This window comes from Puntigrus tetrazona, unplaced genomic scaffold (genome assembly GCF_018831695.1).
Source record: "Puntigrus tetrazona isolate hp1 unplaced genomic scaffold, ASM1883169v1 S000000528, whole genome shotgun sequence".
Lineage (NCBI taxonomy): Eukaryota > Metazoa > Chordata > Actinopteri > Cypriniformes > Cyprinidae > Puntigrus > Puntigrus tetrazona.
Window position 1 is genome coordinate 1,409,382 of NW_025048164.1, and position 13,708 is coordinate 1,423,089.

The window sequence follows — 13,708 nt, forward strand, 5'->3', positions numbered from 1 at the left end:
CAAATTGAGCAAAAACAGACAATAGTGGCAGTGTCTCGAATTTAGCAGAATATTAACTTATTGAACTATGGTAAAAATCCATCAAAAGCAGAAGTGCGTCGATTAGGTTCATCTCATCCTCATTGTGTGTCTGCTTGGATCTAACTCTGTCTTCCTGCGTCCCAGCGACTCCATCCGAGAGAAGATGAAGAAGAACTACATGTCCAACCCCAGCTACAACTACGAGCAGGTGAACCGGGCCTCGCTGGCCTGCGGGCCTATGGTGAAGTGGGCCGTCGCTCAGGTACGACACTGACCGCTGAAGTTCTGTGTGAACGACCCCTGACCCCTGACCCCTGGCTCTCTGTTCAGCTGAATTACGCAGACATGCTGAAGCGTGTGGAGCCACTGAGGAACGAGCTGCAGAAGCTGGAGGACGACGCCACAGACAACAAGACCAAGGCTGAGGAAGTGGAGCAGATGATCCGGGATCTGGAGGCCAGCATCGCCCGATATAAGGAGGAGTACGCCGTGCTCATCTCTGAAGCTCAGGCCATCAAAGCTGATCTGGCTGCCGTCGAGGCCAAGGTACGGCTGACTGCAAACACTGACCAAACCAGCACACTTCTGTTCTACTTCTGCTCCTTAGTGCTCCTCTGTTGTTGATGTTGAAAAGGTCTTTCATCAGATGTAGTTTCATTAAAATCCACTACTGTATTTTTAATCTGATTGTAGACATGAAAATGTCTAAAGTTGGTGTGTTCAAAAATTACTTTCAATGCATTTCTTTTCTTCCTTGTGTGAAAGTTAGGTTCAGTTTGTAATCTTAATGGAACAGCTTGTTTTTACACGTGACCCTGGAGCACCTAACAGGCATAACAGACGATTCCTTTTAAAATTAAGATGTATACATCTAGAAGCTGTGATCTTTCCTTTGATGTTTGTTAGGATCGGACAATATCTATCTGAGAAAATCTGGAACCTGAGGGTGAAAAATTTATCTAAATATTGAGAAAATCACCCTTTTAAAGTTGTTCAAATGAACTTCTTAACAATGCATATTACTAATCAAAATGAAGTTTTTATATATTTAGGCTAGGAAGTTTATAAAATGTCTTCACCGAACATAATCTTAATATCCTAATGACTTTGAGCTTCTTTGAAATTTTTAATTTTGCACGTACATTTTTGCTCAAAATGTTGAGCTTTGACTGACCATAGAGCTTATTTTCTGTTCAAAAAGCTGTTAAAAGTTCCTGAGGGAACCCTGAGACTAGTTGTAGTATTCTTTGAAGACTAGTGAAGATTAAACGGGTGTTCAATCTCCTGGTTGGGTGCAGGTGAACCGCAGCACAGCTCTTCTGAAGAGTTTATCTGCTGAGAGGGAGAGGTGGGAGAAGACCAGCGAGACCTTCAAGAACCAGATGTCCACCATCGCTGGAGACTGTCTGCTCTCCGCCGCCTTCATCGCTTACGCCGGGTACTTCGACCAGCAGATGAGGCAGAACCTCTTCACCACCTGGTCCCATCACCTCCAGCAGGCCAACATCCAGGTACTGATGGAGTCTGAGGTCATGAGGTCATGCAGCTCTGATCGCTTCAAACCCTGACCCTGCTCCTTCTCTGTCCAGTTCCGCACGGACATCGCCAGGACCGAGTATCTGTCCAACGCTGACGAGAGGCTTCGCTGGCAGGCCAACTCACTGCCCGCTGATGACCTGTGCACCGAGAACGCCATCATGCTGAAGCGCTTCAACCGGTGAGAGACGGGCGCCAGGTCATCGCAGGAAAATAACACTTTTAAACATCATCAAGTGGTGAAAAGGGTTTTGGCTGCATTGAGCAAAATATCACTAATGCATGCTCATTAGATAACATGACTATCTGTAGAAAAGTGCATAATGTTTATGATTTAAAAAAAAAAAAAAATTTAGTTGCTTAAACAGTTATAAACAGCATCATGTGTGCATAGTTTAATACATAGGCACGAAAGCCAACCATACAGAGTGCTTTTTTCATTGAATAAAATAAGATGCATTGGGATATAAATCACGTGCCATAAAGTCTAGAGAACATGTGCAACGGTAATGATGTCTCTCTAGAAAATGAGCACAATATGTGTTGTGTGAATTATTTGGTTTTAGTTTTGACATAACATCATCTCCACATTGATGTTCTTTTTCTGCAATATTTAAATGAACGACATCTCAGCACATCTCATCTGGATAGACTGAAACATACCGCTTACCTTGTCATCTCATCTCAAAGCTGCCTTAACGCACACCTTAAATTAAACTGCATCATTTTTGTAGGCTTTTTAATTTTTGTATTTGCCAGAGCTGACTCCTGCTGACACGCGTGTTGTGTTCTGCAGGTATCCTCTGATCATTGACCCTTCAGGTCAGGCCACGGAGTTCATCATGAATGAATACAAAGACAAAAAGATCACCCGCACCAGCTTTTTGGACGATGCCTTCAGGAAGAACTTGGAGAGCGCTCTGAGATTTGGCAACCCTCTTCTGGTGCAGGTACAAGACGATCTGATGTTCTCTCATTGTTACTGTAAACCATCTTTAATGCTGTGCGTCTGCTTCTGTCAGGACGTGGAGAGCTACGACCCTATCCTGAACCCGGTGCTCAACAGAGAGGTGCGCAGGACCGGAGGAAGAGTGCTCATCACGCTCGGGGATCAGGACATCGATCTGTCGCCTTCCTTCGTCATCTTCCTCTCCACACGAGACCCCACGGTAAAGACTGAGAGAGATCAGAGCAGTTATAACAGCTGCTTGGGTCCTTCTGCGTCGTCGCTCTCAGAGTTAGATCTACAAATCCCCATCATTTAGCATGAAGTTACTGTAGTAACACTAACTGCATCATGGTATGGTGTTAGGAAATTGGGACATTCTTATTGAATGTTATAGTAATATGTATTTTAAAAAAGTGCATAACTGAAGCTGGTGTCAAATGTGCAAGAAAGTAATAATATACTCGTCAGAGTTGGGCCACACAAACATGATCCATGATTAAAAATCTCACTGATTACGACGTACAGAAATACTTTTTTCTAAGATCTTTCTTTATTATGTGTCTGTGCAGGTGGAGTTCCCTCCTGACCTTTGCTCTCGGGTGACCTTCGTGAACTTCACAGTGACCCGCAGCAGTCTGCAGAGCCAGTGTCTCAACGAGGTCCTGAAGGCCGAGCGTCCGGACGTGGATGAGAAGCGGTCAGACCTGCTGAAGCTGCAGGGTGAGCGTCGCAGGAAGTGCCGTCTGCTCGTTCAGGAAGTGCTGTGTGTTAACGAGGTTCTGTTGAATCTGCGCAGGCGAGTTCCAGCTGCGTCTGCGTCAGCTGGAGAAATCACTGCTGCAGGCGCTGAACGAGGTCAAGGGTCGTATCCTGGACGACGACACCATCATCACCACCCTGGAGAACCTGAAGAAGGAGGCGGCCGAGGTGACCAGGAAAGTGGAGGAAACGGACATCGTCATGCAGGAAGTGGAGAATGTGTCTCAGCAGTATCTGTCTCTGTCCACGGCCTGCAGCAGCATCTACTTCACCATGGAGGCTTTGAACCAGGTCACACGTGTGTGTGTGTGTGTGTGTGTGTGTGTGTGTGTGTGTGTGAGCGAGCGAGTGAGTGAATATCTGGCTCATGCTGTGTCTTTCTCTTTCACAGATGCACTTCCTGTATCAGTACTCTCTGCAGTTCTTCCTGGACATCTATCACACTGTGTTGTATGAGAACTCTAACCTGAAGAGTGTGAGTGATCACACACAGCGCCTGTCTCTGATTACCAAAGACCTGTTCCAGGTAAGCCTTTCTCAAACACTCACTCACTCACACACACACTTACACACTTACTCACACACTTAGTCACTCACACACACACACACACACACACACTTACTCACACACTTAGTCACTCTCACACACACACACACACACACACACTCGGTCACTCACACACACTTACACACACACTGTCACTCACACACTTACACACACACACACACTCAGTCACTCACACACACACACACACAGTCACTCACACACACACTACACATCACACACACACACACACACACACACACACACACACACACACACACACTTACACACTCACACACACACACACACTCACACACACACACTCAGTCACTCAGCATTGAGCCAGATTCCTCTCTCAGACTAAAACAGATTAATTTTCCTGTTCAGTTAATAAAGCGTCTTCTTGTTCAGGTGGCGTTTAACAGAGTGGCTCGAGGAATGCTGCATCAGGATCACATCACGTTTGCCATGCTGCTGACCCGAATCAACCTGAAGGGCTTGACCAGGTACACATCAGGACATCTTCACATTACTCTTCAGTTATAAGGAAGCTGATCTTCACTCGAATTCAGTTCTTTCTTTTATAAACTTTCTTATTGGCATGAGTTTGCAAATCTGTGTGTGCATAGCATAAGTGAGAAAATGAATCACATTCTGCTAAATGTCCTCCACGTCTTAGAAATAAGTCTCACGTGTGTTCAGATCAGATGAGCAGGGTTCAGTCATTAGAGCTGATTTCTGTCTGAGAGACGAGGTCTTGCTCGTGATCTGAGCTGTGTGTGTTTTTCTCGTGTTTCTCAGCGAGCCGCCGTTCGATACAGAGTTCCAGCACTTCCTGCGTGGGAAAGAGATCGTTCTGAGCGGGATGACCGTGCCCAAAGTCAAGGGCTTGAGCAGCGAGCAGTCGGAGGCCATGGTGCGCCTCAGCCGCCTGCCTGTGTTTAAAGACCTGGTGTCTAAGGTCCAGGCCGACGAGGTGAGCGTCTCCCGTCTGTGTCCTGTACTCGTCTGTTCCTCACTGAAGACTGTCTGAACGAGTGTCTTTCTGTCCTCCAGCAATTCTTCATGTGGATCGAGAGCAACTCTCCGGAGCTGTCAGTGCCGTACCTGTGGGCCGAAGAGAAGGCGTCCAGTCAGTACAGTGCATTATCACAAGTGTTTACATACACAGCTCCCTGTGAGAGGCTGCAGGAGTAACGTGTGTGTGTGTGTGTGTGTGTCTTCAGCTCCCATCGGTCAAGCTGTCCACCAGCTGCTGCTGATCCAGGCGTTCAGACCCGACCGTCTGCTGGCCATGTCACACATCTTTGTGTCTAAAGTCATGGGAGAAAACTTCATGGCCATCATCGAGCAGCCGCTGGACCTGGGTAACATCGTGGACAGTGAGGTGAGGGAGTGTGTCCGTGTGTGTGTTCGTGTCCGTGTGTGTGTTCGTGTCCGTGTGTGTGTTCGTGTCCGTGTGTCTGTCCGTGTCCGTGTGTGTGTCTGTGTGTGTGTCTGTCCGTGTCCGTGTGTCTGTGTGTGTGTGTGTGTGTGTGTGTGTGTGTGTGTGTGTGTGTGTGTGTGTGTGTGTGTGTGTGTGTGTCTGTGTGTGTGTCTGTGTGTGTGTGTGTGTGTGTGTGTGTGTGTGTGTGTGTGTGTGTGTGTGTGTGTCTGTGTGTGTGTGTGTGTGTGTCTGTGTGTGTCTGTCTGTGTCTGTGTCTGTGTGTGTCTGTGTCTGTGTGTGTGTGTGTGTCTGTGTGTGTGTGTGTGTGTGTGTGTGTGTGTGTGTGTGTGTGTGTGTGTGTGTGTGTGTGTGTCTGTCTGTGTGTCTGTCTGTGTGTCTGTCTGTGTGTCTGTCTGTGTGTGTGTCTGTGTGTGTGTCTGTGTGTGTGTCCGTGTGTGTGTGTCTGTGTGTGTCCGTGTGTGTGTCCGTGTGTGTGGACGCTGTGATGGTTCTCCTCTTGTGTTCAGGTGAAGCCGGGGACACCTGTGCTGATGTGTTCTGTTCCTGGATACGACGCCAGTGGATTGGTGCGGGATCTTGCAGCGGAGCAGAACAAATACATCACCTCCATTTCTATCGGTAAGAACCACAGCCAGTGTTTACTTTTTTTAAATTATTAGTAAAGTGATGCATTACTTTTTATAATGAATAGTTACTTTTTGAATTCAGTTTAGAAATAAGGAGACCTAAGGATTATTCTTCTCACTTTTCTTTTAACAAAAAACAAACAACCAAGCGCAGCACGTAATGTAACCTGTGCTGTAAGTAATGTAATATACATGTGCTGTATAAATTTGATTAATTTTTTTTTTTTTTTTTAGATTTAATCTAAGTTGTTTGTGGTTGTATTTTTTAGGATGCTAGTAAAAGCCTAAGCAGTGACTGGTTCAGTTAACTAGCTGCCAGCTCTGTACTGTTCTGTTCTTCTGGTTTGTCCCTGTGAAACTAGTGAAGTAACACACATGTGTCCGTCTTCAGGATCTGCTGAAGGCTTCAATAAGGCCGACAGAGACATCAACACAGCAGTGAAGTCCGGCAGGTGAGAGGAGGTCCTCTGATTGGTCAGGACTGCTGGTCACGTGATCTGACGTGTGTTTGTGTGTCAGGTGGGTGATGCTGGAGAACGTTCACCTGGCTCCCGGTTGGCTGATGCAGCTGGAGAAGAAGCTTCACTCCATGCAGCCCCACGCCAGCTTCCGGCTCTTCCTCACCATGGAGATCAACCCCAAGGTCACGCATCACTTCCTGTTCTCACGGTGTGCTGCTGTCGTAGTGTGTCGTCTGACGGTTCCCCGTGTCTCCTCAGGTCCCTGTGAACCTGCTGCGGGCCGGACGCATCTTTGTGTTCGAGCCTCCTCCTGGTATGAAGGCTAACATGCTGCGCACCTTCAGCAGTATTCCTGTGTCACGCATGTGTAAGGTGAGACACGCTAACGCTAGAACTGACTGAGTTTGTGTGATATTTTTGATGAGAAATCATCATGAGGACCGTTGTTTTTCAGTAGATTTAACCACTTGAATGTGTGATGTGTGTCATGAGATGTGACCTGAAGGTCAGATTTGAGGTTTTCATAAAAATGAGCTCTTGTCTAGCAATCCCAATGCTCTAAATAGTAATTAAACAGCTATAATTATCTTTATTTGAAGGTTTTCTCTGCTCACTCTGTCTGAAGCGCTCACAATAAATACACACAGAACTACAGTGTTTAAATATTCATACATATCTGTTCTGTCTTAAGTGAACATCTGAGGAATAACCTTTGATGTGTAACATTATATTAGACTCATGTATTACGGTAGGTCTTAATATATAGACCGCCTGTCTCAATGCTAATTAAACATCAATCTCTGCTCTATTGAACTGCTTTTGAAGTTTTAATCAGTTTAATAAACTCACTAATGGCACATTTCTTACTTGAATGCACTTGTTTACATGTAAAATGAAGAAAAATATAGTGTATAGTAGATGTTTATGTATGTTCTTTTTTTGGGTCTCAATTATAACAAAACATGAAATAGCTATATTGTGACTATTAATATAGTTATTAGAAAAGAACTGGAGGAAAAGAACAAAACGTTCTTGATTTTTCTCAAAACTGAAATGTTTAAAATGTGCAGATTGTGAATTACTTGGCCAGCACAGGTCCCCTAAAGTATAAAGTGACTTCATCTGTTGGAGGCTCCTCTTCACTGTTAGTTCTCCGTCTCTTCTCTCAGTCTCCTAACGAACGAGCTCGTCTCTACTTCCTCCTGGCCTGGTTCCACGCCGTCATCCAGGAGCGTCTGCGCTACGCTCCGCTCGGCTGGTCCAAGAAGTACGAGTTCGGAGAGTCTGACCTGCGCTCGGCCTGTGACACGGTGGACACCTGGCTGGACGATACGGCGAAGGTTGGAGTCAGTTTGAGTCCTCGCTCCGGCTCTTCTGTGTCTGCGAGGTTCTGAGCGTCTGTTTCTCTGCAGGGCCGGCAGAACATCTCTCCTGATAAGATCCCGTGGGCGGCGCTGAGGACCCTGATGGCCCAGTCCATCTACGGAGGCCGCATCGATAACGAGTTTGACCAGCGCCTCCTCAACACCTTCCTGGAGCGCCTCTTCACCACCAGCAGCTTCGACAGCGAGTTCAAGCTGGCGCTCAAAGTGGACGGACACAAAGACATCAAGATGCCCGACGGCATCCGGTCAGACTCGTTTCAGTACCTTGTCCTGTCTCAGTAACGTTAGCGCTGTTATGTTTGTGTTAGCGCTCTGTGCTGTCTGAAGCCTTTCATATCTGTGGCCAGGCGTGAGGAGTTCATTCACTGGGTGGAGATGCTGCCGGACACTCAGACTCCGTCATGGCTCGGTCTGCCGAGTAACGCCGAGAAGGTCCTGCTCACTACTCAGGGTACGAGCGTCTGCGCGACTCTCTAGAAGAAGTGTTTACTCCTGAACTCTGACTCTTCTCGTCTCCATCTCTCTCTCTCTCTCTCGAGGTCATTCTGTCAGTTTCCACAGGCTTTCATCTCTCGGTGGTGGTTCTTCATCATCAGAGCACACCTCCTCGGCTGCGTATGCTAGCGTTAGCGCCGTACGCAGCGGAGCGGGTGTCTTCTGTCTCCTCAGCCTCCAGTAGCTGTATTTCACTGCTGTCATGTCACGGCCCTTCAGTGCATCTCGCTTTGTTGTGATGCTGTTTTTTCTCCTCAGTTCAGTCCCGCTCAGTGCATGTGATCCTCAGCGATGTCCTCGTCTACAGACTGGACTTGCCACGATGACCCGCTTTCACCTCACCAGTCGACCGCTAGTTAGTGCTCTGGGGTCATTTCACCCAGCACAGCAGCACAAGACGGGTTGATTTTAAAAGGGTAGTTTACTCTAAAACTAGTTCATCCTTCAAACCTTCTTCATCTTCAGAAAACACAGGAAGATATTGAGTTCTGAGAGCTCTCCTATACACAGATACATTGTTTACACTTTGATCTGAATGTAAACAGGTTATCTGTACATACGGTGTTTGTGTGTGAGACTGCTGTAGGGAGGATCCTCGTAGCTGTGTGGAGTTACTGTTGAATCCCTGATGTCACGGATTGCTTTAACGATGTCCTTGCTGTGCTCTCAGAAATTCAATAAAACTCCTAATTTGTGTTCTGAAGATAAACACAGGTTTGGAACAACATGAAAATTAATGACAGGATTTAAATTTTTTGGGTGAATTAACCCTGAACTGAATCAGAAACTTTCAAAGTTGTTGATTCACATCAAAGGTTGACTTCATAAATGAAACGCACATGAAGTTGTTGACCACTGAAATTCAAACAGCTCTTCATTAGGTGAGCTAAGGTTTTCCTCTGAGTGTTGGCGGGCTCAGACCGTGGCAAGTCCTCCATTATTCCCAGGCAGGGTTATAGCACTTGGTCCTCCTTATTAACGCAGAGCCTGAACACTGTTAATTTGATCTCCCTCCTTCACTTCCTGTGGGCGTCTCCCTCCCGCTCCTCACTTCCTGCTCCCCGGCGCTCCTTCCTCCCGCTCAGGCACTGACATGATGGGGAAGCTGCTGAAAATGCAGATGTTGGAGGATGAGGACGACCTGGCGTACGAGACGGAGAAGAAGCAGCGCAGCACGTCGTCGTCTGACGCTCAGCCGGCCTGGATGAGGACGCTCCACACCACGGCCAGGAACTGGCTGCAGCTGATCCCCGAGACGGTCAACCCGCTCAAACGCACCGTGGAGAACATCAAGGTACGACTGCGGGGGTTTGTCTATCATTTGATATAATGAGGAGTCGCTTGCTTCATTTTCAGTATCACGACACATGGCTACAGTTTGTGTGTGTTTTTATTAAATTATTATGGAAGCCTGTGTCTACCACTAAATAAAAGGATGAATAATAAAAGCTTTATAGTCACTATTTATATCACAATTCTGACAAGAAAGACTTAATATGAAATTATATAATCTACAGCTTAGTCTTTATGAAAAAGAGTGATAGCCAGTTTATAAATCACAAATACTTCTGAGAAAAGTCAGAATCCTGAGATAAAAGGCTGTAATAACCGGTTTTGTTTTCAGTGGTAGAAACAAGCTCTCATACAGATAGATGCAGTTTTTAGCAGCTCTAAAACATACAACTTCTAGTGATTATCAGTGAATTGATTCCAGAGACCGTCTCTGTATTTAATAACAAACTGTTCTCTCTCTTCATTATACATCCCTGTCATTGTATTCTTCTACTTTATTCTGTTCAGTGCTTTGATGAAACCTGTGTTGATAAAAGAGCTATATAAATAAAAATGATTGATTGATTGATTGATTGAGCAAATGTAAAGTAATGAAGGGCTGAAAATACAATTGCAAGTGATAAATCACTCTTAGGTTCTAAAAGTATTTTTAAGTGTTAAACGTTTAGTCCTAGTTACAGGTTCTTCCTGTTGGATTATATCGTAGACGGATCTGTTTCCACACATCAGATGATTTTGAACTGCTCTGAAAACACAACTGGCTCTGTTTACATCAGCTTCATGACGAGTGTGTATGATCTCAGAAGACTGTAACGCTCTTCCCAGGATCCTCTGTTCCGGTTCTTCGAGCGCGAGGTGAAGATGGGTGCTCGGATGCTGCAGGACGTGCGTCAGGATCTGACCGATGTAGTGCAGGTGTGTGAGGGCAAGAAGAAGCAGACCAACGTCCTGCGCACACTCATCAACGACCTGGTCAAAGGTGAGGCCTCACAGTGACCTTTGACCCCTCAGGTGTGTGTGTGTGTGTGTGGTATCGCTGACCTGTGTGTGATCCGCAGGTATCCTGCCCCGCAGCTGGTGTCGTTACACCGTCCCTGCGGCCATGACGGTCATCCAGTGGGTGGCGGACTTCAGCGAACGCATCAAACAGCTGCAGCAGATCTCTCAAGGAGCGGCCAGCGGAGGCGCTAAAGAGCTGAAGGTACACACACACACACACACACACACACACACACACACACACACACACACACCAGCGGAGGCGCTAAAGAGCTGAAGGTACACACACACACCAGCGGAGAGAGCATGTTCTAAACAGTACAATACAGATGGATTCAAAACTGCTTTACAGAGTTAAAGAAGGAAGTGGTGAATCAGTGACTCAAACAGCATCGTTCTGCTGAAAACCGGCTCTAAACACTAGTTTGTTGAAATCCGTTCTGCTTTACTGTGACTCCATCAGATCTAGAACGAGCTTGATTCATCAGTAAAGCTGCTCTGGATAAAAGCGTGTTCTCGTCATCAGCTCGGTTCAGTTCACTTCCAGTAATGTAATCGATAGTGTTGCCAAAAACTAAGTGTCCCTAAATAAACACGCCAGAGGCGAGAACTAAAACTCATTAATGACAAAAATGAAGAACAAGCTTGAGAGAAACCAGACGAGTCTAGTGTGGCTCAGTAGGTCAGATCCAGGTCTGAATAATTCATCCATGATCATGTGAACGCCAAATTAAAATGTTTTCAGGATTACAGACATTTATGAGAACTCCCAGTGTTTTAGAGAGAAGCTTGCAGCCGCTAACACTTACTGGCTGAAGAACAAACATCTGAACATGCAATACTTTCAAATAAAGAACAGACTTTTTAATCAAATGGGGTTTTTTTATATTATATAAATACTTAAATGTAGGTAGGTTTCATATAAAAAAATTAAAAACAAAGTAACATTTAGAAAAATAGTTTTTATCAAATACTGCATTATATTCTATAATATTATAAAAGCAAAGCTGCAGTAGATGTGCTCCATCATCTTCTCAGGCCTTTAACACTTTCACTCTGAAACACATCAGACTGTTTTTATTTATATGTGGTTGGTGTTGAAGATCTCATTGTTTTTCGTATCCTGTGTTTTTTAATCCGATCTTTCTAGACTCAGTCAAGAGACGTGATTAAACCCTGATTTATCCTGCAGATGTTTTAGAGCTTCTTTACAGCAGGATCTGAACTAAAGCCCAGTTGGGTTTCTGTGGTTGTTGTCCCGTGTATGAGAGCGGATCTGACTCTTCTCCTGCAGAACATCCACGTGAACCTGGGCGGTCTGTTCGTGCCCGAGGCCTACATCACGGCCACCCGGCAGTACGTGGCTCAGGCCAACAGCTGGTCTCTGGAGGAGCTGTATCTGGAGGTGAACGTGACGTCTGCTCAGGGAGCGGCGCTGGACGCCTGCAGCTTCGGCATCAGAGGTGAGCGAGAGACGAGGAGGAGGAGGAGGAGGAGGAAGAGCGGCTCGGTGTCTGACAGCCTTCTGTGTTCTCAGGTCTGAAGCTGCAGGGAGCCACCTGCTCCAACAACAAGCTGTCTCTGTCCACCAGCATCTCCACAGAGCTCCCGCTGACGCAGCTGCGCTGGATGAAGCAGAGCAGCGCTGAGAAGAGGAGCATGGTCCGTCGCTGCACCACAAACACAAACCTTCTACATTAATCAAAGAATCTCTCTGTACTATTGTATTGACAAAATCACCTCCAAAAGAAGAAATATTCAAATATATCTTTGAGGATGATCTTTACTTAATGTCCTAAAGATTTTTGACATAAAAGAAAAACTGCCGCTGACTGCTCTTGAGCTCCAGAGTCACTAATATATAAATAACTACTAAAAACTGAAAGGATATGCTCTTAAAGCAATCCAGTATTATACACGAAATACATGATACACTATTACAAAACTGCATTAGAATGATCTTTTAGAACGTGTTAATGAGGAGCATATTTAGCAAGTTATGATAAATTTGATCAAGTATTGAGCTGAGAAACTTAAAGATGCGTTCTAAGTCACTCTAATCTTACTCTCACTTGAACATACCCTCTTCTTATACCAGATTTATGTATTTTTATAATCACCTCATCAAGAGTTTAGTAGGAACCTCAATTGATTTACATTTAAAGATGTGTGTGTGTGTGTGTGTGTGTGTGTGTGTGTGTGTAGGTCACGCTCCCCGTCTATCTGAACTTCACACGCTCGGATCTCATCTTCACCGTCGACTTCGACATCGCCACCAAAGAAGACCCACATCACTTCTACGAGCGCGGCGTGGCCATCCTCTGCACCGAGTAGATGCTGCCTAACCAGTCACTAACCTTAACTAACCACCCCTGCTAGCGTAGAAGAGAAGAGTGTGCAGCTAACCCTTAGCTCTGCGTGTCACGTGTTTAACCAGGAAGGCTTTGAAAGGCAGAAGAACGTCAGAAGATGGATTGTGTTCGGTTTCTGAGGCAGATGTTTTAGGAGAATGGAAAGGATTGTGTTTTAGATGGAAAAATGAAAGTTGATTAGAGTTTTGCAGGATGGGAGGTTTCTAATGAAGCTCATTTAGATGTTCAAGTGTGTTTTATGTCTGCATGTTAATTAATTGGAGCCTGTAGATCTGTTAACCAATATATCAAATAATAAACATACTCTCTGTCTGAAACACTTCTCCAGAGTCTCTGTTAAACACAGTGTTGAAGATCTGATTGTTTTTTGTGTCTCTGTGTCTAAATCGCTCTGTTGCTCTCACTTGAACAAACCCTCACCTGAGTCTCATGAAGAGTTTAGTAGTTTGTACTCTGTGTCCTGCTCAGATTGGACTCCATCAGCAGAACGAGGGAGTATTAGATGGTTAGACTCATCCGGTCAAGGTGGAGATGAAGCTTTGACCTCCTCATAGTACAGAGAAGCACAAGACTTTATTTTCATGGCAAGCTGTGTGCAGTTAATAGAAGAACTGAACTTAGTTTCTCCTCTTCAGACTGGATCAGAACGCTGATGAAACACTATATAAACACTAACATCACCGAATAGTTCACTCTTTAGATGCAAATAAGAAATCTCTCCATTGTATCAGAAACCTAACGAAAGTGGCCTGTTTTTTGCAGACATTATTCATCGTAACATCAGCTTTCTGACGGATGCATTTAATTCTCGTCACCGTTCC

At 45.4% G+C, this 13,708-nt stretch overlaps 1 protein-coding gene across 3 annotated transcripts in view; it reads left to right on the forward strand.

The window, feature by feature from the left end:
• dync1h1 (dynein, cytoplasmic 1, heavy chain 1) overlaps positions 1-13,204 on the forward strand; it is a 39,713-nt gene extending 26,509 nt beyond the window's left edge. For 2 of the 3 annotated variants that reach the window (XM_043232380.1, XM_043232379.1), the window contains exons 54-79: positions 166-283; positions 352-567; positions 1,320-1,532; positions 1,611-1,738; positions 2,354-2,507; positions 2,580-2,726; positions 3,076-3,226; positions 3,303-3,556; positions 3,657-3,791; positions 4,221-4,315; positions 4,611-4,785; positions 4,866-4,941; positions 5,036-5,196; positions 5,763-5,874; positions 6,274-6,334; positions 6,402-6,525; positions 6,602-6,715; positions 7,513-7,683; positions 7,756-7,973; positions 8,076-8,179; positions 9,309-9,517; positions 10,342-10,495; positions 10,575-10,717; positions 11,810-11,978; positions 12,053-12,177; positions 12,721-13,204. In XM_043232380.1, the coding sequence (XP_043088315.1) occupies positions 166-283; positions 352-567; positions 1,320-1,532; positions 1,611-1,738; positions 2,354-2,507; positions 2,580-2,726; positions 3,076-3,226; positions 3,303-3,556; positions 3,657-3,791; positions 4,221-4,315; positions 4,611-4,785; positions 4,866-4,941; positions 5,036-5,196; positions 5,763-5,874; positions 6,274-6,334; positions 6,402-6,525; positions 6,602-6,715; positions 7,513-7,683; positions 7,756-7,973; positions 8,076-8,179; positions 9,309-9,517; positions 10,342-10,495; positions 10,575-10,717; positions 11,810-11,978; positions 12,053-12,177; positions 12,721-12,849 (3,856 nt within the window). In that variant the 3' untranslated portion in view covers positions 12,850-13,204. The other variant, XM_043232381.1, reaches the window with a different exon arrangement.
• The last annotated feature ends 504 nt before the right edge of the window (positions 13,205-13,708 follow it).